This window comes from Micromys minutus, assembly GCF_963924665.1.
Source record: "Micromys minutus genome assembly, chromosome: 2".
Taxonomy (NCBI): Eukaryota; Metazoa; Chordata; class Mammalia; order Rodentia; family Muridae; genus Micromys; species Micromys minutus.
Window position 1 is genome coordinate 34,582,087 of NC_137971.1, and position 27,830 is coordinate 34,609,916.

Below are 27,830 nucleotides of genomic sequence, written 5' to 3' on the forward strand. Positions count from 1 at the left end.
GAAAATCTGCAACTGGTGTGTGTGGGGGTGGGGGGCACGTCTTAAGGATGTTCTAGAGACCTGGGATGGGGAGACTCCCAATCTATAGGGATGACCTTAACTTCGACTCACCGCAGTGGGGATATGGAATCTGAAGAGGCCACCTCTTGTAGTCAGGCAGGAACCCCAGTGGTGCCATAGGGACACCGATCCACCCACAAAAATTTCTACCCCAAATTTATCCTACCCACAAGGATAAATGCAGGGATGGAGGATGGAACAGAGACTGAGGGAATGACCAAGCAGTACCTGGTCCAACTAGAGACCCATCCCACAGGCAAGCACCAATCCCTAACACTATTGATGATATGCTGCTAGGCCTGCAGCCTAGCGCCACTGTCCTTTGAGAGGCTCCACCCAGAAGCTGACGCACACAGATGCAGAGACTCACGGCTAATCAGTGAATGGAAAGTGAGGACTCTTATGGAAGACTAGGGCAGGAGTTGCTACACCGAAGGGGATAGGAACTCCATAGGAAGACCAACTGATTCAACTAACCGGGACCCTTGGGGCAGAACTACCAATCGAAGCCTGGCTCCTCCATGTATAGCTCGGTCTTCTTGTGTGTCCTGAACAACTGGAGCGGGGCTATCCCAATAGCTGTTGCCTGTTTGTGGGATATGTTCCACTAGCTGGGCTGCCTTGTCTGGCCTCAGCAGGATAAAGAGGCACCGAAGCCCTGCAGAGACTTAATGTGCCAGGGTGTGGGGAGATACCCAGGGGTGGGGGTGGGGTGGGGAGGTGTTCACTCTCTCAAAGGAGAAGGGGAGAGGGAATGTGGGGGAGGGAGGACTGTGGGAGGAGGGCACCAGGAGTGGGGACAGCGATGAAAAGCGAACAAATTTAAAAATAAGGAAATAACGAAATAAAGAAAGAAAAGCCTGCTTTTCTGAAATTCCGCTTAGTTATTAAAGTGAGAAAAGAAAATGACAAATCCATAAATTCACTGGATAATCATTTCATTGGAAAGGAATATTTGAAAAGACTAACGGAATAGTTTTATCAAGTTATAAGCCTTATGTTTGCACCTGAGGTTAGAACTTTCAACTGCTAAAATGATCAATTCTCGGTGAAAAACAAAACAAACAAACAAACAAACAAAAGAAACCTGGCATAAGATCTGAGCACATGATTGCCTTTATCTAAAATAGTAGTTAGATAAAAGTAAGTGTAAGATATAACTGACTAATTTAGTGTGCACAATTTGATGTTTTTCGATGGATTCAGAGTTCTTCTACCATAATGATAATTAAGGTTAGATCGTTTTTATTACTATAAAAACACATGGTGCCTACTAGCAGGGACTATTAACCCCCTAGTCTTTAGGAGTCACTGTCCTGTTTTCTGTATCTCCAGATTTGCCTGTCGTGGACATACTATATAATATGTATAGTCTTTTTGAGTGGCAGTGAATTTTAGCATGTCTTTGAGATATGTTTCCCTAGTAGCAGGTCATCTGTACTTTTTACCTGTTTCCCACCAATTCATTTTCCCGGTCTGGATATATCACGTTTCGTTTGTCTATCAGTTGATGGGTGTTTGGAGTACATTGAACACCCAATGCATATAACTGGTTAAAACCTCGTTTTGAGGGGCTAGAGAGATGGCTCCGCGTTTAAGAGCACTGACTGGCTCACAACCATCTGTGATGGGATCTGATGCCCACACAGTAGTCTTTCTAGCCCCTCTTAAGGCCTGAAATTCAATGTGGTCAAAACACATAAAAAGATGCTCAGTCTTGTTCAAATCCAAGAAAATGCAACTGATGGGTCACATTGAGGTACTATTTTGTATTTAATTGGCAAAAGATTAATGTCTGCTAATGCTGACACAACAGCAATAGGATATCTTATGTTTTTGAGAAAATGCATGAATGTCTCAAAATGAAACAAAACAGCAACACCTGAAAACAATTGACAGGAAATTCAGTAGTGAAGCTGGAAATCCAGCTAACCCCAAGAGATTATACATTGAATGGTATTCTTTTTTATGAAATTGAAAAGCAAACAATGGTCAACATTATTTATGTGCATGTGTATAAGAACAAACTATAACAAACACATAAAGGAATGTTCAGCATTCCCAAACAGATTCATGATTGTGGTTAGTATTCTAGGCTGGAGAAGAGATGAAGTTAATGGTTTTGAGTTAGGGGAACTGTCCACTATCGACAAATACAAAGGAGTCCAGAGACTAATGAGATTATTGTGAATCAACAGATGCAAGTGAATGAGAAAGGAAACTAAATAAAACTAATTATTACATTGTAAAAGATGAGATAGCTATAGTACATAATTATAATTGTAGAAAAATTACAATTTATAGCATGACTCCATAATCACTCTTTCCATGTGAATGAAAAATGAAAAAGATGGACTTCATGAGAATAAAAGACCGTCAGCTTGAGAAAGTCTGTCCTGTGGTGAAGCTGCCCACGCCCTAACAGCGTTGCCTCAGCCCTAACAACAGACAGTAGCTAACTGCTTGGGGTCCATTACAACTTCAAGAGAAGGGAGCTCCTAGCGTCCTAGGAACAAAGTGCAGTTTGGCTCACTCTCAGAGGACACGCCCCTAGAGCGTGCCTCACACCCGGGGGTGTGTTCCGTTCTTTAAGAAGCGTGTCCATTGTTCGTGGGGCGTGTCTATCTCTGCGTAGGGGCGTGCCTCCCCGGAAGGCGTGTCTAGTTTCCATGGTGGCGTAGCTGGAGGGCGGGTTGCTTCCTTAGAGTCATGCTACGCGACGCGTTGTGGTGACGTCATCAGTCCTGCGCCGACTGAATTTTGTAGCGGAAGTGCAACTGGCGGCAGCGTTTTAGCTGAGTGCTGGTGTACTGCCTGCAGCATGTTACCTGGTGTGAAAACTGTGGAGGCAGAAGAAGAGTACGCGGAGGATTGTCCTGAATTGGTCCCCATTGAGACCAACAACCAAGAACAAGAGGAGAATCTTGACTTCATCATTAAGATTCCAGTCACAATTGTCACCGGGTATTTAGGTAATTAACGGGGGGCTGCCGTGTCTCCTCAGGCACCCTGGCTTCCTGGCCGAGGACGAATCTCCGAGGTAGGGTCTGGGGTCTCTCTCCTAGCATTTTGAAAGGTGATTTTGAAACCCAGACTCACCTTTTACTTTTGTGGCCTCTTTGATAAGTTGTGTTATATTTGTGAAGCTCATCTCTCGTCAGTTTATGAAGAAAATAATGGAAGTCACCTGAATTTTCTCATCTGAAAAAAAAAAAAAAAAGCAAAGCAAAAACGGTTTATTGTCATTAAAGGATGCCCTGGTCAAAAAAAGAAAGAAAAAAAAAAGGAACGGAAAAACAAAGGTGCCGACTGTAGATTGCTTCACACCTTGCTTAGTGGATTCCATGTCACAGGAACCAAACTCTTCCAGCCATTAGTGGCATGTATTTGCTGTCTTAAACTACCCACCTCCCCATTTCGAGAGTTGCTTGTAAAACACTGTAAGGTATTTCAAACCACTCTTGAGGACAAAGAGGGGGTACTTGAAAACACATTTGTGACCATGGTGCAGTTTTCTTGTTGGAAATGTTTACAAATATCCCTTTAAAGCATTACAGAGGGGCAACAACAAATAAGTGACAGGGACGAGAAATGTGGAAAAATCAAAATTGTGGGAAAATATGAATCAAGTGGTACTCTCATTCCTGTGCCCTGCAACAAACAATCTGGAGCTTGGCGCACACTTCACATACGACTGAGCCATCACGGGGGCCTCCACACCCTTCTAGAGGCAGACCAAGGATATTCTAGATTTGATTTGGGCTTTATTTTTATAAAGGAATAACATTTTGGATTCAGACGAGGCTCTATAGAAGCAGAGCAAATACTTCAGACTTGCCCCTTTGCTTTTCTGCTTTGTGCTTACTGATAGGTGAAAGGAAGAATACAGGTAATGGTCTGAAGCTCTGGGGTCAGGACTAACTATGCAACCCCTTTGTTACTCACCGAACCTAGGGGACAGTTTGCCACCTTTGCCTTTTGTTTTTGAAATACTGGGAATTCTGTTCCTCTAGCCCCCTCCATTTTCTTATTTTTCTACCTATTTCTCTGGCTTCCATCCTTCAGTTTTATTTCTGTATAAATTTTAATGTCTTAGAAACATTTTCATACTTAAGGAGTCCAACACTTTGTACACTAATATCTTCTCAAATCCTGAGATTCCCGACTGTCTGCAACACTAACAGTATTTCCTCCTAACTACAGTAGTCCTGAGTCTCCCTGCTTCCTAATATATCTTTGTGCTAGCCGTACCTTCCACTACAGTGTTAGTTTGATTGTTACATCCTTTAGTGGGTTCTACTTGGATGAAAATTTAGGTTCTTTAGCAGGAATTCAAGGACTTCTGTGATCTGATTTCTGTCTACCCCTCTAGCCTGTCAGATGGCCCAACACATTGAATTTACTTCGTAAGTGGTTCTCAACCTTCCTATGCTATATACCCTTTAATACAGTTCTTCATGTTCTCGTTAACCCGCCCCCCACCATAATATTATTTTGTTGCTACTTCATAACTAATTATGATATAAATATCTGATATGTAGACTGTTCTTCTCTTTGGTGACCCCTGTGAAAGTCATTTGACCCTCACCGAAGGGGTCAGGACAGGAAGGTTAAGAACTACTGTCTTAAAGGTACTGCTTGGAATACTTCTTCCTGTAACTATTCTGGCTAGATGCCCTCTTAAGTTCTCCATAGTATTTTATATGTCTCCTGTTGAATGATCAACCTGCAACAAAATAGCTTTCTAATTTCTGTATAAGTCCTCAACCATCTTCCCCCACTTAACATTTTTAAGCTCCATGGAGACAGAAACTTCAATTTGGTGCATGCTAGATTCTTTTGAATTATATTGCAATGTCTTTTTCTTCATAATGTGGTTAATTACTAAGCACAAATAAATTTCTTACATTCATGACTTTCAACTTTCTCATTGGCCTATACCTAATTATGTTCAAGACTTCCTGTTTTAAAAAGTTTCTCGTTGTTCTGTGTTCTTAAATCGGTCTCCTACACATGCTGAGCTTACCAAACCATTTTAAAGTGTCATCTCTTCAAAAACATTTAAAAAGAAATATGACCTAAAATATTTAAGATATTAGTAATCCTGATATTCTCATACTATCTCCTGGTTATAACCTAGAAAATTTGCAAATGAATTTTAGTAGATGTGTGCAAACTATGTGTATAAACATTTTAGCATTACTGCTTGTGACAGAAAAATATTGAGGACAACCAAAATGGCTACCTGCATAAAAATGAATGATATATTCCAATAATTGAACTGCTATACAGTTAAAAGAATTTTTGAAAAACATTTCATTATGAGCTTGGGGATTTTGGGTTCACAAGATTAATGTTTTTCTTCTGCTTGAGATGAACACACTAGGTCTGTTATGCCACCTGCTGGATAAAGTTAACATAGTCTTAGGAATTTCTTTACTGAATAGTCTGTTGTGTATACTTATTACCTCTGGATTCTGTTTCATTCAATCAGTTTTATAGTAATAGATTGCTTAAGCATACTAAAAGTAGCTATATACTCAACATGAATTTATAGCTAGTTCATGGATGTTGAAATAGGTTGGATAAGTTTAGGGAAGTAACTATTCTTACTTAAGGCATCATGAAAAAAAATCGATATATTTTTTTTAATAGGTGACATTTCTTAGCGGCCATAATTTATTAACTTATATTGACTATAACATTTAGATACCCTTTATTGCTGTATAAGTTGTGAAGAAGATATTATTTTAGTCATTTTAAGTTAGAAAACTGACTCAACTTGTAAGATGATTTGTACTTCTAATATTATATATGTTATAATTTCAAAGTTTTCAAAGATTTTTAAATCTCTTCTATAAAATCCTTTGTACTGTTTTTAAGTAATAAAAAATGGCACATAAATTCTTAGAAACACTAAAATATTTTATATTCTTTTTGTATCCTCAAAATGAGTCTCTGAATTTTATTGCTTTAATATATTTTATAGGTGCTGGAAAGACAACACTTCTGAACTACATCTTGACAGAACAACATAACAGAAAAATAGCAGTGATTTTAAATGAATTTGGAGAAGGTATGTAAAGCTCAATATCTATTATGTTCAATAACATTTGTGACACTTTATTCTACTGCTGGATTGATGCTCTGTGCGCAAAGATAAGATTGGATGGTATTATAATATGAGGCCACTATAAATAGTTTCAGAAAAATAGGATTAATTTTTATTAATCTAGCGTGTAGTAGCAAAAGACAAAGAGAGACCCTGCCTCCAGCAGGTGAGAACCAACTTCCAAATGTTTGACCTCCACATATAGTCCATCTGTATTAACCCCCCCCACACACACACAAATAAGTAAAATATGTTTAAAGAGTTCGGTTGGTTGATTGTGGTGCAAGGTTTCCTCTATGCTAAGAAAGTTCTGCCTTTCTGAGGTATGCTTTCAGTCAAAAAAGAAAAAAAGAAGGATTTCTAGTAGTGTTTTTCTAGCTTTTTATTAACTGATATTTTACACTGGTTATATCTACTTTTATTTCTTGCTATTTTTCTTTATTTTGTAGTTTTTATGGTTTTTGCCTTTTGCAAAATCTCCAGAACTTCCTTTATTCATGTTTTGTATAGCTTAATATTATATAATACTCTACTGATCACCCAGATAACACATGAATAGAAAATACATGGTTTTGTTTTGTTTTGTTTGCTCTTTAAAACTTTTTTCTGGTATTGGTACATTGTATGTAAAACATCTAAAATTCATTCTTATGTAAAACATCTCATGTATATTTATTTCCCAGGTAAACCTTACTATAAGACTTTTTTTTTTAAAAAAAATCTGAATAAAAGTTTAACTTTTAAATGGCTACATGATACTTTGGCCAAAAACCTTTGTGAGAATGAAGTAGAGTCTTAATGCATATTTAGAATCCTGAACAATCTTGTAACAGGAACCACCAATTTAGTGTGGTATTAAAAGAAAAACAATCTCATAAGAAAATAACATAAATCTCTTATGAGAAGAACATAAAAGACCCAATGTTTAAAAAGTATATCAGTGTATTTTTAAAGTTGACAGTAGATGAGAGGAAAAATATTTTCAGGGTAGTTTCTTTATTAAAAAAGAGAGGTGGGCAAGTGAAAGTCCTAAGGAGGAAGGAGATAGAGTTATCAGTTTCCTAGGAACTTAAATTATTTGTTTAATATTTTATAAATATGTTTTATGTAAATAAGTGGTTCTGTCTGCATGTATGTTTATATATCACATGAATGCTTGGTGTCAAAAGACAGTGTTAGATCCCCTGGAACTAGAGTTATAGCCAGTTATGAGCTGCTGCCACATGGGTGCTGAGGGTCAAACTCAGGTCCTTTGCAAGACCAAGTCAAGTGTTCTTATCCTCTGAGCCCTCCCTTTAGCCTCTACTAACTTAATTTTTAAAAAATACTTTTATTTCTGTGTACATGTGTGTGCTTGTGTGTGCAGGCCCTTGGAGTTCATAACTAGACCTTGAATCCCCTGGAGCTGGAGTTATAGGGAGTTGTGAGCCATCCACTGTTCCCTTGGTTCTGGGAACTGAACTCTGGTGCAAGCAGCAAATGCTTTTAACCACTGAACCAACTATTTGTTTTTTACATTCTTGAGATAACGTCTCACTGTTCAGCCTAGGCTGATGTGGAACTTGCTTTAGAGCCTTGTTGTATCTTAAACTTCAGATCCTTCTGCCTCAGGCTCCTCAGTGTTGGGATTGCAGGTATGTAAATGCCTGGCTCTATTTAAATTTTATAGAAAGAAAAGTTAAAATTATCTAGCATAACATAATAAATACTTACTGAATTAAATACTTTGGGTTTGATTTTTGTTGTTTGAAAGAAGAGGGATTCTGGCTTACATCACAGAAGAGTCATCAATATACTACTTGAGGCTTTTAAGCTGTTAAGAAAATTTGAACTTCTATTGATTGATTTAGAGTTATGAAAGAATACATGTTCTAAGCTGTAGTTCCTGCATTATAATCTGCTGTTCAGAACTCTATTTCTGAATATCCTCCTCTGGGTTTTTTGTTTGTTTTTTTGTTTTTGGCTAGTGAACATAATATAAAACTGTCTGTTTATGTTTCTAGGGAGTGCAGTAGAGAAATCCTTAGCTATCAGTCAAGGTGGAGAACTCTATGAAGAATGGCTGGAACTTAGAAACGGTTGCCTCTGCTGTTCAGTAAAGTAAGGAGTGGTTTTACTATGTGCCTGTTGGCTGACTTATGATGTCTGCTGATTATATTTACAGCTTTGATTATCCTTTATAAGTTTAACTAAATTTAATGTTTATGTTCTTCACTTAATTTTTAAAAATTATTTTCAGTGTCTTATTTCATATATAAAATATTATTCTGAGTCTAATGCATCATCAGTTTTATTTTCAAGTATTCAACCTCTTTTTTATTTCTTAAAATTTTTAGTTTTGTATGTGTACTAGTATTCTGCCTGTAGGTATGCCTGTTTATCACATTCATGCATGGTGCCCACAGAGTCCAGAGAGAGCATTGTATGCCTTGAAATTAGAGTTACAGACAGTTTTAAGCCACCACATGGGTGGTATGAATTTAACTCTGTTCCTCCGGAAGATCAGCAATTGCTCTTACACACTGAGCCATCTCTCCAGCATCTAGGTATTCAATTTTTTTAAAATAAAAGATAAACAACTGTCATAAAAGAGAAATGTCTCTGTGGGTAAAGTGCTTCCGACACAAGTTTGAGGACCTAAGTTTAAAACCCTGATACCAGCATGGAAAGCCAGGGGTGGTAGTGTGAGTTACTCAGTGCTGGGTTGGCTGGGACTGGGAGATTCCTGGAGATCCCTGGTCAGGGAGGGATGGATAGCTGATTGGTATGCTCCAGGTACAAGTGAGAGATGTCAGAAGAAAAATAAGGTAGAAAGCCAATGAGAAAGGTACCCAACATTGGTTTCTGTTCTCTCTGTGCACACATGCATATCACATATGTTCATACATACAAGCACATAAGAAAGAGGGAAGAACTAGCCAAGACTGGCACAGACTTGTAATCTAGCTACTTGGGAGGTTGATACAGGAGGATCCTAAATTCACGGACTACCTGGGCTATCAAGTTAGTCAAAGCTAGCCTTGGGAACTTAAGTGAGATCTTATAACAAGACAGAAAAGTAAAAAGAAGGCTAGACTGTAGCTAAGTAGCAGCATGATTGCTTAGCATACGTGTGGCCCTGTGTTCAAATCCTCGTATGAACACAGAAACAGAGAAAGAACATTATGTCACAACAAGTTTCCATGGGCAGTGTCTATTTACTAAACTGCCATCAGTCCTAGAAGATTACCTGACATACTTCAGCAACTCAGATAAATCATTTGATAAAATAAACTGTTGGATAAATTATCATAATTACTACATAAGTTATTGATTTTTCTATACAATAGTGAATTAACTTTCTCCCGTTATTTGTGGTCTTAGATGTTTGACACTGAGTCCAACTTTTAAGTCTTTCTTAACCAAAAGGCAACACATTCAATACTTAGCCTTACTTTGGGTATTATAAGAATAAAAAAGTAGGTAATAAAAGCCTGTAATGCCAGCATTTAGGAGGTGGAAGCAGGACATTAACAGTTCCAGGCCAAATTAGATGCTGTCTTTTTTTTTTTTTTTTCTTCCTTAAAGAAATTACATTGTATCCTAATTCAGACTAGAGTTAAATGGTATGCAGTGACATTCCTTTAATTTCAATTTAATCATTTTCCTTATTGAACTATTCTAGAAATTAAATATTATTATTTATACTGGTTTTCTTTTATAAAGCTGTAAAGTAAATCCTGATTTTTGTTAGATAACATCTTTTGCTTTTTGTTTTAATAAAGTATTAACTTATTACATATCATTTCTTCCTGTATTTGCAACTATTTTCTTCTTGTTAAATATTGGACATTTTATTAGAATTTAACTTCGTGTGTGCTTGAGAATATTTTTGTTGTATTGTTGACTACATTTTAAGATATTTTAGATTTGAAAATGTTCAGGTAATCGTGTATTACTATGTTTTTGGTATTTTCCAGGGACAGTGGCCTTAGAGCTATAGAGAATCTGATGCAGAAGAAGGGCAAGTTTGATTATATACTCTTAGAGACCACTGGGCTAGCAGATCCTGGTAAGAAATTACATTATTAGACACCAACAAATACTTCTTTGATATCTTAGAGAAATATTTGAAACAAGTATTTTTTTACATATGTTTGTGTGGAGTGTATCCATATATGTATGTATGTTCAAATGTGTGTGGGCTTGTGTGTGCCTGTTCACACAGAGACTCAAGGTTGACACATCTTCAGTTGCTTTTTTCCTTAATTATTGATGATGTAGGGTCTGTCAGTGAACTGAGCTTGTCACTTTAGCTGGTCTGGCCAGCCACCTTACTCCAGGGATTCCCTGTTTCTGGCTTCTCTTTATTTACTTCACCATAATGAAATTACATGTAGCTAACATGCCTACCTAGCTTTTATGTGAATATTTTGGATCTAGTTTTGACATTTACACAAGTCCACTACCTGTCAAGCTATTTCACCAGCCCTAAAACTTTACTCTGGGTTTAATTTTTGTTGTTTAGAGGAAGAGACATTCTGGCTCGCATCACAGAAGAGTCATCAATATACTGCTTGAGACTTATAAGCTGTTAATAGAATTTAAAGCTTACCAGTTGATTTGGAGTTTTTGGTAGGAATAAGTTATGATTTGTAGGTGTACCAAATTTGTTCAGTGCCCAAAGAAGCCAGAAATGGATGTTAAATCCCCTGGAACTGGAGCTATAGGTGGTTGTGAAGTGCCAGACATGCTCTTGAGATTGAGTAGGGCAACATTGGCCATTAAAGATTAGGCTCCCCTGGACTGGAGAGAGGGCTTAGCAGTTAAGAGCACTGGCTATTCTTCCAGAGGACCTAGGTTCAGTTCCAGAACTCACATGGTAGCTCATAACCAACTGTAACTACAGTTTTAGGAAATTCAGTGCCCTCTTCTGGTCTCTTTGAACCCCAAGCATATATGTGGTACAGACATATCTGCATGCAAAGCACCCATACACATAAAAAAATAATTTAGAAGTAATTAGGTCCCAAATGTTTGCATAATACATCAAAAGTCACTAGAGCCAGGTCCCAAATAATTGTGGTCTAGTAAAAATGTGGAAACTTGGTTTTATTTTTAGCCATTTTTTTTTTTTGTAAGCTTCATTTAAGGACATTTTCATTTGAAATTATTCTGTTCTAATACTAATGAGACCAGTTTTCCATAATGACTTTTGTTTTGGTCACTTAACTAGTATAATTTTCTTTTTAAAATTATATTAATTTGCTTATATATTTATAAGGGAAGTTGGTTAGAGGGGATGAGGGAGGAAGATAGAAAATGAAGGACTATGAATAAATGAGAATGACTATGAAGTAAGCGTGGAGTTCAGAGGACAACCTGTAGGACTCGGCTCTCTTTCTCCACCATGCTGGATGGCTCTCTTTACCATGTGGGTCCTGGAACTGAAGGTATCAGGTTTGGCAGTGTGTATTCAATCCTGCTGGGCCATCTCACTGGCTTCTAATTTTCTTTTTACTGTTTTTAGTACCTTACACATGCTAGGTATGTGCTCTGCTACTAATCTATGCCCTATGCCCTTAGCCCTGTTTTAATTGTTCTGGTATATCATTTGCAGCTACATTTACTCTGAATCTTCATTTCTCTTATGTTACAAATCCCCCCTCATACTTGTTTATCTGTTCATTATTATTGTAAATAAATTTATTGGTTAAGCAATGATGCTATTAAATTGATTCTAAAGTGCTACAAATCCTCTGTTTATATTCTGTTCTTGTGTTCAAGCTTGTTTTTGTGTTGTATTGCTTTCAAGGTCTTTGCTATGAAGAGCTACCTCAACATTTTATTTGATGCCTTAGATTGTTTCTGTGAAGAATGAATCCCTAGCCATTCGTCTGTCCTGTTGAATTCCTTCACCCCTTTCCCTTCCTGACATTTATCTGTGTTTGTTTTCCTCTGTTGTAATCACATATATGCATTTGTGCCTGGTGTGGGAAGGTCAGAGGACTTTCCTTCACCTCTGTGCACTGATGAGGAATTCCTCTTAATAACTTCAGTATCTTACCCAAACAGTTTTTCTTGAGTGCCAGTTTGAAAGCTGTTGTTACTGGAACATGTAAAGAGGGAAGCTATGGAAATTGGTGACCAGACAGACAGATGAGATAAAATAGCTATTAGTTTCTGCCCTCAAATACCTAGTATGGCTGTCTTGGGTATGTTCCACTCACCTAGTAGTACATTATTGCTGCTGTGAGCATCATTAGACCTCAGAACTCTTATTCCTTTTGCTCTCAGTCTTACAAAGCAAATAACCCCAAATATACAGTGATTAAAAAAATTTAGTCTTGAAATATTTGTTATCATTGACTTTTCCCTTTATTGCTTTCCAGTTCTGTGTCTTGCCTTTTGAGGAGTTGTTTCTGTTAAAGTAATAGGATTTTGTAAACTATCCTTCCCCATCCTCTTTGTGGGGGTGGGAATTGAGTTAGGAAAAGACCACAGTAACTCACTGTCTCAGTCAGTGTTCTAGTGCTGTGAGGAGACACTTTGACCACAGCTTCTCTTATAAAGAAAAGCACTTAACTGGGGCTCTGTTACAGTTTCATAGGTTTAGTCCATTATCCTCATAGTGGGGAGCATGGCAGAATGCAGGCAGATAATGGCAGTTGAGGGTTCTACATCCAGATCCAAAGGCAGCAGGAAGGGTCTGGCTTGAGCTTTTGAAATCCCAAATGTCATCCCCCCTCTGACATACTACTCCAGCAAGGCCACACCTTCTCCAGCAATTTGACACCTCCTGATCTCTTAACTAACACCACTCCCTAAGGACCAAGCATTCAAATATATGAGTCTATGGGGCCATTCTTATTCAAGCTATCACAATCACATAGAACCTTTGTTTCTAATTTTGGCCATTACTCTTGTAAATTTATGGTTAGGACACCAATGTTTTCCTATTTGGTTGTTCTGATAAAATTTTGACATGTAAAATTTTAAAAAAGTTTGTTTAATCAGGGTTTAACGAAGGGAGATTCTGCAATGTAGTTCAGAATTTCTCAGGCTTGACACAAATAATATTTTAGATTTTCCAATTATCTTCTGTGAAGGGTGCTATCTTGAACATTATTATAACAGCATCCTAGATGCCAGTAGCATACTCCTAGAAGCAACTGAAATTATCTTCAGACATTGCCTAATATTCCTTGGGGAGAAGAATATCATACTTAATTCCATCATCTTTGCCACTTCTAAGACCCTACAGATGGTTCTTGTGCATCCTGTAAGGATTGTATTACATGGGAATGATGTTTGGAATAAAAGCTGTAATACAAATTTACAATTCATCCTGGTAAGAATTAAGACCTAAGGCCTTTTACTTGAATAAAAAGCAGTGAGGTTCTAAAGTTATAAAACTATGATGTTAACACACCTATGTATTTGGCTGAGTGAAGAAATTAATAATTTTTTGTATCGGTGTTTGGTGTCATGATGCAATAGATTTACTCCTTTCTCCTTTATTAATTAAAACTATGTTTTTTAGCCAAGAGAGTGGAAATAATTCTTAATGGCAATTCAGTTGTTTCTCACTTAGGAGATTGACACTCTCCAGTTCTTAGCTAAATAATTGTCATGGTAAAGTAATTTCCTTGAAGAGGACAGACATTGATTCTGCTCCTGTTACTCACAAATCCTATTTCAGTCAAATTGGAAAACTATTAAGTTTTTGGGAAAAAATCAATAGGTATCAGGAAACCATTAGATCTTGTGGCCCTTGCTATATCTTGCATGAGTAATCACTGTAAACAGCTGACAGGTGTTTCAGTGTTGACACAGAGTGATGCTTAGGGGAACCACATCTTGTCAGAGTAGGTAGACAGCTTTAGACAGTGCAATGAGTTCAGTTCTCCTTGTTTGCCCCTGTGTTCATTCTTCTAGACAGCACCATCACTAACTGGGATGGTAATGCTTTCAAAAATCAAATACTTTCCCTTGCTGTCAGTTTCCTTTTTTTGTATTGCAGCACATTAATCAGGATATGTGGTCTTGTGTTAAGCCGGTTCCTGTCAAAAACAAGTTTTAACTTTTTCTTAGAAATAATTTTTAAGAATAATAATTTTATGTCCAGCACTAAGTCAGTATATGATGATAAGTGAGTACCACCAGGGAACTTGTAATTTTTATTCTTTTCTTTTCTAAAGATTACAAGTAAAATTTATTGTGATTTTTGGAAAATCACCTTTGCAAGTGTTTTTGGAGTTAATATATTTTATTTGGTTTTCTTTGGGAGGGATTTATTATTTATGAACTATATGATAGTCATGTACAGAAAATGAGAAAAAAGTCCTGTGTGTACTCAGCTATCGTGTCCAAACTTTTGCACAGTATTGATGAGTAAATTATTTTAGCATCAATAAGAGCGTGTTTGATGAGTATTAAGAGTTTACTGTGCTTAGAAACAGGGAGAGAAATAGAAAAAAACGTCCTCTCATTGCAATTCCATGAGAAGATTGAAGTATAGGGTTAGTTTGTGTGTGTTTAATAGCTAATTCCACTGGTATACATTAAGACAGATAAAATCGTGTTCTGAAATTTGAAGAAGTACTTTATTTGATGAATATTATTATACTATGTATTTTCAGGTGCAGTGGCGTCTATGTTTTGGGTAGATGCTGAGTTAGGGAGTGATATTTATCTTGATGGTAAGTTAAAATAATTTCTTTTAAAGTCATTTATTTTATGGTTCTGCTCATTTTGTTTATATTGCAGTTTTAATTCATATACCATTGTTCTTTTCAAATTGTTTAGTTTTGATGAATCAAGTTTTGTTCATAGGGATTCTAAAATCCTAGAAAGCGATAATAGCAGATGGTTAGCTATTGATATCACCTCTGATTCAGGACTTATACTGAGGCTTTCCTTTCAGACCACTCTGCAGACTGCCTGTGTGCTCTGTTGCCATTGTGTGCTAGTGCTTTGTAGGCCGTCAGGATGACAACGAAAACAGTGACCTGTCCTTCTCTGCTTTCATTTTTCCTTGAAAATAAGAATTAAAAATGCTTCTAAACATACACTACTTAACTCTTGTCAGTCTGTATAAACTATAAGCTTGACATTACTTTCTTAGTAATTCACTTACCCCTGGTGTCTCTCCTTCCTTTTTTAAACCAATCATGTAGACTATAGGATAAGAATCAATTAAGCTGTGTTTCATTGAGAAGTAATATATATAGCATGTTGAATTTCATAGACATCATCAGATTCTGCTGTTATTTTTAAAAAACGATTTGACGTATATTCAGAAATTGCTGAGCTAATTGCTCTTTTGTAACTTAGGTACTTTCTATGATGCTTTGTTTTTATGAGCGAGGTATATTAGAGGTTAGGAATATAATATCCTAAGATAGCTCAGATTCCTTAAACTATTTAGGAAAGCATCATTTTAACTGAAAATAAAAATAACCTGCCTTGTATAATTTTTCTTACTTCACTGTGTATTATGGAATTTGTCTTAGTTTGAATTTGAAACAACAAAGATTTTTTATATTATTATTGACTTAATTTAAATGTTTTATTTTATAAATTTTCTAGTTTCTTAGAAACAGCTAGTCATTTAGTATATATTTCAAGCATATTTGCTTATTCCTGAGGTTGAGTTAAATTGCCACATTGGTTAGAGAAAAAATACTTTATTGAATAGCTTTTGTGAACTGAAGGATGTTTTAAGTTTTCAAGTATAGTTATATAATACTGATAACTTTAAAGAGTGATTATTATGTTTATTGCTTTATAGGTATCATAACTGTTGTAGATTCAAAATATGGACTAAAGGTAAGTTGAACAAATATAACTTGCTAATTGTCAATAAATAGGAAATGAGGGTTGATTGTATTGTTTTCTGATTCTGTTAAACTTAAGGAAAATATTTTTCAAGATGCACTTTGTGTATGCCTATATTATCATCATCATCATCATCATCATCATCATCATTATTGTGTGCTTTTAAACTTGGTATTTATTTTAGTCTGCTTGAGTGTTGTGATAAGAATTGGAATTATTTTGATATTTTATAATGTTACATAGAATAAAGTTTAGATATGTGTTACTTCTCACTAAAATCCATTCACATTATTGGTTTTTATTGAAAAAAAAGCATCCTAATAAAATATATGAGATCTTAGTTTTTGTTACAAACTGTTAGGAAACACAAGGTATACACTAGCTTTTCTTAAAACAAAATACTGATTTATTTAATTTTGAAGAAACAAAAATTAGTGCATATGAGAAGAGATTCTCTATTAAATGATACTCTTCTCTGAATACTTTTGCTAACTGCTGAGGTCTTTAAGGTTTGTCTCAGTTTATAAAATGAACTAAGATCTTAAAAGCTATTGCTGCGTAAAATAAAATAGTATTTCCCAGGTTTTCAAGTGAACTGAGGAAAATTTTAATGAAACAAATGTTGCAAAGGGCTTTGGAGAAAAGCTTGCCTCTGTCCTAGCATCCGCCCTCTAGCCCTGGTCTATCTGAGCATATGGATTGGGACCAAAGTCGTAATTCCAGAGAGTCTGGGTATGATTGCATACGCCTTTTGTCTCAGAAATTGGGAGGTGGCAACAGGGGGATGTCAGTGAGTTAGAGGGCAGCTTGATCTACATAGTGAGTTCTAGGCCTGTGCTATGTAGTAAGAACCTGTCTCAGAAAACAGTATTTCTTGGGAGTATAGACTCAGCATTTAAAAAATAGTTTACTATTTTATCCCTTGATGTATCTAATTTTTTATGTTGGCCTTTCTTTCAAATCTTCAATAAAATTATGTTTTATGAAAAGTTATCAGGTCTGTCTAGATGGCTATCAGTCTACTTTACTGGCCCTTCCTACCCCTATTTCCAGTACCCTAATTTGAGATATTTGAATCCTGTTCTAGAGCTTATAATTTAAATTTATGAGTAGTGGGCTAGAGGGCTGAGGCTAGTACAGAGGTGAGTTTATTCTCTAAAGCCTTTTGCAACATTTGTTTCTTCAAAAAATGTTCTCAGTTCACTTGAAAATCTGGGAAATGGTATTTTATTTTTTGCAGCAATAAGCTTTTAAGAACTTAGTTCATTTCATAAACTGAGACAGACTTTAAAGACCTCAACAGTTAGCAAAAGTATTCACATAAGAGTATCACTAGGAATAACAGGAAGATTGCAAATATTAGAGTTTTGACCAGAAAAATTCTAATGTGTGTTTGTGTTTTAAGGGTCTATTGTTTAGTTCATCAACCCTGAACTTCATATGTCCTCAAACTCATAATCCTTCTTAGCTTTCCTGTGTGTTGGGATTATAGCTGAGGGTCACCATACCTTGCTTAACTAGTTTTCTTTTTAAAGATAAGTTGTAAATCACCTTGATGACTGTTTTCAAAATAGTTTTTAAAAATGCACATGGTGATAGAAAAAACAAAACCACCAGAAAAATTTAAATGTCTTGTTTTGAAAATTTTTAAGGCATATTTGAATTAATTTTCTCTATAAGTTGATTAACAAACTTGAGTACATAAGATAGCAGCTAGGACATTTTATTTGCTTTTTTGTATAGATTTAACATGTTGTATCCAAAGTTAAACTAGCACTTTATGTTTATAGAAAGTTTCATATCTATAATTGAATATAGAGAGGAATTAAATGGAATCTTTTACTAACATGATAAAGATCCCCAAAAGAAAGCAATGTTCTGAATAATATAAATGTAGTATATGTTTAACCCCTTGCCACCTTGATAAAACCTCTTAAATTATTAAATCAATATACCTACACAAAACTGACATACTGTCAGAATAATGGAAACTTTAGATTTTCCAAGTCATATGTCAGATAAATAACTTTGCCTTTATATAAAGAATTTGCCAACTTGTCCAATTCCTCCGCTTGCAAAGCTTGACCTCAGTAGCTGCTTGTGATTCAGAGAATTCTGAGGCAGTACAAGTAATGACAGTTGGATAATGGGCAGCAATTTAAGGCTGTCATGCTTCACAGAGCCAGCCCATCACAAGTAAAGCTGAGAAATGGTACCCTGTGGCCGGCCAGCCAAATTGAAACTGAAGTGGTAATTGATATCATAGGCTATCACTCTAATGGGATTGTCACCCATTGATCTGAAATATTCATTTTTTAATCATGGCCAAAGAATTGGACAACTTAAAATGACAGCTCACTATTCTCAAGGCTTGACATCTAGGCACTGACATTGTTCTTTTTAGTTCTACAAATGTGACAGCATTTAATGCAATAGAATCAATGAATGAAGTTTACACCTAAAAGGTCAAGTAAGAGGTTTTCTTTTTGAGTCTTCTGTTGTATTGCACAAGCAGTTGAAACAATTCAGTCAGAAAACAGTTTGGTTTGGAAAAGACCAGGAAAATAAATAGATTGACACTATGCAATATCTTTTTTTCAAAGCTTAAACCACATTAAATCTCTAACCAGTCAGTCCTTGTAAAGAACAAAAACAAAACAGAAAAAAAATACATGCTGCTATTTCTCTCCTTTTTCTTTGTTTGATATCTGACATCTATGACATTGGATTTGTTTCTACTGTGGTCAGCACAGTTCTTTCTCAGATAATGAAATTTTAGACCATTTTGATTCATTGTCTTTGGTCTTGCTTTTTTCTTTATTTCTGCAGAAAAGAACTCCTGTAGCTCTTCCTGAAGTTCTGACTATAGTAATAATTTATTTTGAATCATTTCTTTGTGTCCCCCATCTTTATTGAGCCATAACTCACAAATAAAAATCGTATAGATCTAAGGCATACAATTTACTGTCATGGTCTGTCTGTGTATATGTTGCGCAAACATTGTGGAACAATAAAGTATTAACCCTGTCCATCCATTGACATCGTTATGAGCTTTTGCTAGCTTGTAGGTGCAATAACGCAGTGGATTTAAGTATTCCTTCCCATAGTCTTAATTACAGTTGCCATGCTGATTAGCTTCCCAGAATACATTTCCAGAATTTATTCCCCCTGAGAAACGTGTACCCGTTGACCTCACCTCACCTCTGTTGTTGCTGCAGTTATTGTAGGTCACACTGGGAATTTGAACCTTTAGCTTTTAAATATGTTGGCTTGTTAAGTTCATTAGTACCAAAATTATTATTGCCGTTTTGAAATATATATAAAAGCTATAGTCTCTAGCAGAGAAGAGGAATTCTTTGGAGATTGGTATCTTTCTTTTAAGTTTTATAAAACTTTTAAATTGTATGTCTGTGTAGGTAGATTAAAACATCAAAATTTACATTTTTGTTCTTATTTTATAAATTGAAGTCTGACTTATGACCAAATAACTTTTGAGTGGCAAACAAGGTTTTAGTCTTTTAGCTAAGCTTAGTTTGGGAAGTGGAATTTTCTAAGGGAAATGTAGGGCTGATACTCAGAAAATAATGTGTTAGTATATATTTATTACCTTTTATATTTAGGAAGCTTTCATATGTGCATAGGCAAGGCATTTATCTCTTCTATGATTATCACATGTATTTGTAATCAAGTTGTATACATTGGCAGACTTTAAATCATTAGTTTTAATATCTGTTTTACATGTTACAAAGTACAGATATATCCATGGATGTGTAGCTGAAGCAGGTTCCGGTAGAGCATCTTGAAAAATATTTCAGTTTTAAAGAATGTTGAATAGGATCATCCAGAGACAGATGTATAATTTTTTTAGTAGATAGACTATGACTACATGTTGTAGAGCATTTTTCAAATAACAAAATTCCTGTATTTATGTCAACAAATGGGAGTGTTAACTACAAGTCATTCATTGACTGTTCCAGGGCCTACTGATAGCTTTAGTCTCTAAATGCAGAGTATATCATGCTGGTGGATTTGTTAATAGTAAGAAATCATGAATAATTATGAAAGCATGAATATTAAATTTGGTCTTTTTGGTATCGAGTAAGTATTGGTACATTAAACTCTGTGTTCTGTGAGCTCTGTAACTGGGGAGTGAGTATGGAGTTGAATTTATAACATTGTATTAAAAAAATGAAATAACTATGTCATGGTCATGACTTTGGTTCTGTCACACCTATATAGTATTTGTTAAACTTTTAGAGGAAAAAAAGTGTCCCTGTAATCTTAACCAGGTGTATTAAATAATCATCAGTGGGTCTTAAGTTCTAAGCTATAATAGTTGCCTCCCCATGAACTGTAAAACTAGTGTGACAAATGTGATGTAACTTGTAGGTGATTCTACATATTCTGTTATGTTACAATTAAGTAGCTTTCTCCTTAAGACTGGTTGTATGTGCATAAAAAGCCTTATAAAAAGATTTTAAATAGTGTTCACTTTACTTCTATCAAGCATGCTTTTAGTAAAACACAGTCTGGGGTGGTATGTAAAAGTACAGTATTCTATGATGGGTAAGGATAATATATATAATTCCCATGCTCAACATGCCTAATGACTTGGAATGTTTCAAAACTTAAATAATTTGTAAAGTTCCATTAAAATGTGAAGTGTTAATATATTCTAGTTGTCTATAGTACTCAATAGCCAGCTTCTTCTTGTGATAAGGAGTCTCTGTTGAGAGTGAGGTGGTTGTAAACATGAATTTGCAAAAGACAACCTCTAGTAAACCTAGCATAGATGTCTTCATGATGTAAATAGTACTGAGAGGACATGCTTTTGGATGTGAGGAGTCCCTTATGGCCTTCTAAGTGAATTCTAAGTAGTAACTAACTAAACCAAAAGTCTTCTGTAAATTTAGTAATGGAACTTAAAGTCTCATTAAGACAATAAAGGTAGCTTTAAAATAAAATCCTTTATGTTGACATTAGATTTTTGTGTTATAGTAATTTTTTAAAATTTTGTTTTGTTCAGCATTTAACTGAAGAAAAACCAGATGGCCTTGTCAATGAAGCTACTAGGTATTCATATTTAAAATTTATATTGATTGCCAACTAGTTAGAAAATAGAAGAAAAGTAACATAAAAACAAAAGAAAAAGAAAGATAGGGCAAGTTTAGTTTCTTTCCCTTCTACACATTATTGCTGTCTGCCCATCATGGACTCATGACAAGCATTTTATTTAAGCCGTATGTGTTATGGGGTAAAATGAATGGTGGACATAGGATTTAACTGGTCTGTATGAATTTAGGAGCATTTGATTCTCATGCCCTTTTGGAATTGAAGGTAGTTAATTTGCTCGCTTAAAAAACTGCCTTACTCAGCACTGTTACTCAGTACAGAGGAACAAATACAGAAATACTTCTGATTTTGTACTTAACAGTTTTTAAGGACTTTTAAGTTCTTAATTGTTTTGTTTGTAGACTTAAAAGTATTTAAAGTACTTGCCTTAGCCTAGGCATATTTTCACTAATGGGATGAAGGTTTTGAAACCAAATATGCTGCTGGGCTTATGAGTGAGGCTTCCTGGGATTTGCTATAGATAATCCCAACATAGAATATAAAGACTGGAGACTACTGATTCCTTATTGTCTTGAAGTTTATTGAATTCAATTTATTATTGAAAATATTATTGAATTTTTTGTAGTCTTTCCTAAATGTTGTGTTGTTGTTCAATTGTGATTTAAGTTAGAATGAATTTAAGTATGATTGTAACTTTCTCAACAAAATGATTATTGTAGAAAATATCAGGATGTTATAAAGTCCATGGGATATTAAATATAAGATCTCAAATTTAAAGATTATGATTGTTAATATTTGGAGACATATGCATTCTGTCTCTAGCCACATGGATTACTTAAACAGAGGTAGAGCTATAATATACATTCTATAGTGTTTCTTTTTCAGTTTTGCTTATGTTTTTTATTTCTAAAAACAGGATTACAAAATAGTAGTCCAGTGGTTAAAATTTTCTGAACAATTGAGAAAAATATTCTGTTATATTATACAGCATTTTATCAGTTGAATTCTGTAACTGGGATTTCTGTGTATTTATTTTGCAGCAATAATACATATTCATAGTGATAAAAAAGGTATTAATACAAGATCTTGATATCTTTTTTGAAGTATAGTTTTTAAAAGCAAACTACTTAATGTTAAGTGAACTTTTTCTTTATATTTCTTTGAAAATTATGATAAATTTTATAATTTTTTTCAGCTAGGCTATCTTTATTTCCATTATAGTAGATACCTAAATTTTATACTTTTCTTTTACACAGACACAGACACAGATACACACACACAGACACACCATACCATGAACTAGAAATTATCCTCTGATCTAAAACTCTGTAGGCTTGTCTTTATAGGGTTAGTAATGAATACTTTTTGGATGAGCTTACAAAGTGATGTATGAAATTACTCTGTAGAGTGAATAGGTTGGGAGTAAATGGAACCCAAACTAGTTACTAATTGAAATGTTGACTTAAATATATTGTTTCTATGGTTTTGTAAGTTCTTAACATTTTTCTTCTGACACTGTTCTTTGCTCTTCTAGGCAAGTTGCTTTGGCAGATATGATTCTCATCAATAAAACGGACTTGGTTTCAGAAGAGGAGCTAAACAAATTAAGAACAACTATCAGGTACAGCACACTTGACCACTATAGTTTAAAAGCCAGAAGAAAGAATTTTTAGTGTTTTTTATCAGAAGAGGTGATAAATGTTGGAGGAGCTATGTCTGTTTACTGAAGTGCAACAGTCTGTACAACTGAAATGTCACATGGCCCCCATCATTAGACACAGCTCTTATATGTCAATTAAAAATGAACCTAAGTTCAGTTTTAAAGAACAGGGAAATTATAAGTGTATTGAATGTGTTCAAATCTAAAATTCAGTATGCAAAATGTTTTTAACCATAAACTATTTCCTAGGTCCATGTTGACTTGCTTCAAGGATCGTTGAGGAATCACATTTGTTGTTCTTGGCTAATTGACTGTTAAATAAATAGAAATATATAAAATAATTCACCAGTTCTTAACAAAACATAATTCAGAATTTTTCAGCTGATATTTTGGGTCCGCTGACTCTTTATAAGTTATGTTTCCTGTCTGTCCTTTGATTCTCTCCCTAAGGGCAAGCCTCCTTAACTCCCTAAGACAGTTAATTTAATTCTTCACATATTGTCTTACCAGCTCACTTGCCAGTTTTTCAGTCCATCCCTCCTTTATTACTATTATGCATTTTCACTTATAGATCCCATTTTCCCTTTTCCTCCCATTCCTTAAAGAAATCTTGCTCATATTGTGTAACCTCCCCTTAAATCCTTCTTGATTTTATGGTTTCCTTAGTTACCAGCTGTCCTTTGTCTTTGTTTTATGTCTCATCGCCTATGTACAAGGCTAATCAAAATAGACTAATATGAATGATACTATGTTATTAATAAATAATCTAACAATTCATTTTGCTGGCTATTTTGGAGACTTTTTACTTTTGAATCCTAAGGCGAACTTCTCAAATAAGAGTAAAGTCCAGAGGTGTGTTTTGAATTATTTTGTAGGACCTAAAGTAGACAGTGCCTTATATTTCAGTAGCTTTCCTTATTGGTCTCTTTTAGTAACTATAGAGCTTTTTTTTAACGGATTAGCATTGCCATATTTAATATCATTTGTGTTGGCCTCAGATGTTGACTGTAGTACCCCTAATTTATATAGTATACGCTTTAAAATTGAATAACTGATTAAGAAGTCATTTCTAGTAATTATGATTATAAGAGAAAGAAATTCATACTTTTCCTCTATATTTTTCTCTTGTTTTAATAATAGTATCCTTAGATTTTGCTATAAAAAGTACTGTCTCATGTAGAAGGCAGGTAATACTGTATAGTGTTTAGGAATATGGGGTTGAAGTTTGCTTTGGTTGTAATCTTTGGTCTGTTTCTTCCTGTTCTGAGGGGGTTTATTTAAGCTTAAATGCCTGCAAAACAAGAATAAAACCTATCTCACAAGTTTGCTTTAAGTACACGAGACCTGTGAAATTGCTGGTGAGCTATGCAAAGTCCCTGACAGTGTATATATGCTTCCTGAGCTGTTATTACAGTGGAGATTTAGTAGTAGTTATTGTACACAGAAAGAACCCAGGAGAACATATTGGACAATCAGCACATATTTTGGACATGTATCTGTAAAGAAAGGAGAATTGATAAGACAAAAACATACTGGTATTCACAGTGTTTAAAGGAATTAAAGTATTTTTTTTGTCACACAAAAGGAACCATTTTTCTTTATTTTGGTGTTTTGTGTTCACCACTTTTACAATGTGTATGTATAAAATTTGGCTGCCTTGCAAAAGTTTTCAGAACATTGGGAACATTAAGAATCCCTGATTCTTTTTTTTTTAATCTTTTTTCTTTCTAAAAACATTTATTTATTATAAGTATGCATCAGATCCCATTACAAATGGTTGTGAGCTCTTAACCATTGAGCCAAGATATCTCTCCAGCCCTCTTCTTTCCTTTTTAAAGATTTATTTATTTATTATATATGAGTACACCGCAGCTGTCTTAAGACACACCAGAAGAGGGCATCAGATCCCATTACAGTTGGTTGTGAGCCACCATGTGGTTGCAGGGAATTAAACTCAGGACCCCTGGAAAGAGCAGTCGGTATCTTAACCACTGAGCCATCTCCCCAGCCCAAATTCCTGCTTCTTATGAACCATCTTCTTTCTTCCTTCCTTTTCTTTTTGTGGATGTTAGGGTTAAACTTAGTGGTTTTGTCCATGCTAGTTAAGCCAGTACCACTGAACCTTTTCCTTACCCTCTTCTAAAGTGAAGGACCTTTATGACTCACAGTCATACCTAGCCTTCCAGTTGTGTGATATGCTTGAGTAACAGGTTTTCTTTCTTTTATTCACTCTTTTTGTAGTAATAAGCTTTCTTGAATGCACAGCTAGATTGTGCCAGATTTGCAGTTTGAAGAGAAAGAATTCTAATCCAGTAACAAAAAAAATAAAAACAAAACAACAACAACAACAACAACAAAAGCAGGGGTGAGGGGTGGAGTGGGGGTGGGGGAAAGAAAAGAAAAAAATGCAAGTTGTTTTCCTTTTTTACTAGTTCCTTTACATTGTGTCTGTTTACTTTTTGCTTTAGGAATAATTTTTGTGCGCTTTTTTAAAATTACCGTTTTTAAAAGAAATTCCTTTCTTTTGCTTTTTATTTCAGATCAATAAATGGACTGGGAAAAGTTTTAGAAACTCAAAGATCAAGGTACTTTTTAAGGTTACTACTAGGAATGGAGGAGGTATATGTCACTTGTGATATTGTTGCCTAATATGCACAAGGCCTTGTACATAGTTCTGCATACACTGTATAGTGTGCACATGCTTATAATGTCAGCCCTTCAGATATAGAGCCAGAGGAAGACGTTCAAGGTCATCCTTGACTATATAGAGAGTTCAAGGACATCCTGGCTACTTGTGGTTAGGGGAGGAAGGAAGAAAGGAAAGAATTCTATTACTAATACCAACAACAAACAAATTAGCCTTTAGTTAAGAATAGACATTAAAAATCAGAAAGTGCAGGCATTGGTGGTACAGAACTTTAATCCCAGCACCTGGGCAGTAGAGGCACAGGCAGGTGGATCACTGAGTTGGAGCCCAGGCTAGTCTGCAGAGCGAGTTTCTGGGTAGCCAGACTGCACAGAGAAACCCTGTGTCAGAAAATAAATAACTTAATTGTGATATAACAAGGACATAGCCACCTAGATATTGTCTGAATGCTCTTTACAAATTGGTTTGCCATACTTAGTACCTTTGTTAACAACTATACAACTATAATACATAAATCTGGAAAAGCAAGTTAAGGAATCTTAATTTAAGACCTTTAAATGAGTTTTTAATACTTTGAAACCTTATATTTGTAAAAACCTGTAACAAGAATACATGAAATTGTTATGCTTAAGTTCCTAATGCATCCCTTTATATATTTTACATCTTTTATAGCTTCTTCTTACCTATAGTTTTGTTCATAAAGATGTGCGTAATCTTCTAAAATAGTTGTATTCTCTTAACAAAACAAAACAAAACCCCTCTTTGAACTGTACTTTTGTAGATTGAACTGGTTTTGTTGTTATTGTTGAATGGTGTCATTCAGAACTTCAGAAAACTTCAGTGCCCGGATATTTTGCTAAGTTCATGTCGGGGACACAAAGGGCTTAGTAGCCAATAGACTCAGACTCACAGCCCAGCGCCACCCAGCCTCTAGCTGACAGTCTTCCATTGTCAAATGCAGAAGAGGTCTTAGCTGTGTGGATTGTCTGCTATAGCAAAGATTAGAGGTGCTGACAGATGACCAGAAGTGTGAGGCAGTAACAGCAGCAGCTGCTCTGAGCGTGTCCACAGCTGGAGAATGAATTTGGTATGTATTTGCAGGAGCCACAGATGCCCTTAATGTGATCCTGCTATAAGAACTATACAACTAAACATACTTCCAGATTTTCCAGTTCCATTGTAAAAACCTGAGAATTCTAATACATACATACTCCAAGCCATTTATTCCTCAGTTGCTTCTTCCTATCAAAGTCTACATTTTGTTTTCTCCTTGATTTTTTTTCTTTAATGAATGACAGACAACTCTGTAACACTTAAATCAGCTTCTGAGAATCATATTAGTAACTGTGGTTCTGTTGTGACAGCATGTATTTAGTCAATATTTTCTTTGTTTCCACTTTGAAATTATCCATGTTCTAATTAAAGTTCTGTCTTGATTAGCTTATTGAGTATTGATTGATTTTGTTCAAATTCCTAGAGACATACAAGCAACAACTTGGGCTTCTCAGTTTAGACTAGAGATTTATTTCTTAGCAAAATAATTGTAATCATTATTTATTTTTAACATTTTAATCCCATTAGTATTTTAAAGTTGGCAAAGGCTTACCTTGACTTTGTAAAACAGTAGCAATCATGTAAGATGTTATCTTCCTGACAAGGTTTAATCGGATTGGCAGGCAAATATAATTTCTATGGGACTGCATAGACGTTGGAAGTAGGAGGAATTAGAAGTCATGCATTCTTATCTTTTCTGGACTATTTAAGATTTCAAAGATTCAAGTGAATTGAACAGAAGAAAATCAAAATACAGTTGGCCAATAAGTTAACCATTTCAGTTTTCCACTGGTTCCAGGCTTTTCAGGGTGGTTTCAGGAATTAAGCAACAGATAAGACACATTTTAAAGATAAGTGGATTGATTGATCATTTGGGGGAAAACTGAGAAGTGAACAAGCAAAAAGTAGCACCTTAAATATTAATACATCATAACAGAAAAATTAATTGCTCAGTGTTCTGTAAGAGTAAGAAGGCAGAGGAATGACCACTTAATTTTTTTCTGATGAAGGGTCAGGAAAACTTAAATAGGAAAATGATCATTGAACACTGTCTTGAACAGTAAAGAGAAAATTTTCCCAGATGGCCTGGAGTACAGGTGTTTCCCAGGATGAGTGTGCAAGTGAAGAAAGTCCTCACTTCATATTTCAGGGATAATATTGTGTGAGTCTTAACAGAAGGCCATGAATATATATAGAATTTTCTCTGTAGGCAACAAGGAGTTGCTGAAAGATTTAAAAGCAGTGAGAGACTTGAAGGGTGGACTCACTGTAGGCTAGTCTCTGAAGTTCAGGACATACAGGAAGGTTGGCAAGACTTGGGTGGAGTGGGATGAATATGGATTTAGGAAGGGTGATGAGTTTGGATTTATAATCACTTGAGTTTTAGATGCACTTGGAACAACATT

The 27,830-nt window shown here is 35.3% G+C and overlaps 1 protein-coding gene across 3 annotated transcripts in view; it reads left to right on the plus strand.

Moving 5' to 3' along the window:
- Positions 1-2,819: 2,819 nt before the first annotated feature.
- LOC308415656 (zinc-regulated GTPase metalloprotein activator 1) overlaps positions 2,820-27,830 on the plus strand; it is a 41,321-nt gene continuing 16,310 nt past the window's right edge. For 2 of the 3 annotated variants that reach the window (XM_080910697.1, XM_080910698.1), the window contains exons 1-9: positions 2,820-3,032; positions 6,050-6,136; positions 8,176-8,272; positions 10,132-10,223; positions 14,794-14,853; positions 15,945-15,982; positions 21,018-21,064; positions 22,599-22,685; positions 25,265-25,309. In XM_080910697.1, coding sequence (XP_080766823.1) covers positions 2,882-3,032; positions 6,050-6,136; positions 8,176-8,272; positions 10,132-10,223; positions 14,794-14,853; positions 15,945-15,982; positions 21,018-21,064; positions 22,599-22,685; positions 25,265-25,309 — 704 coding nt within the window. In that variant the 5' untranslated portion in view covers positions 2,820-2,881. The other variant, XM_080910699.1, reaches the window with a different exon arrangement.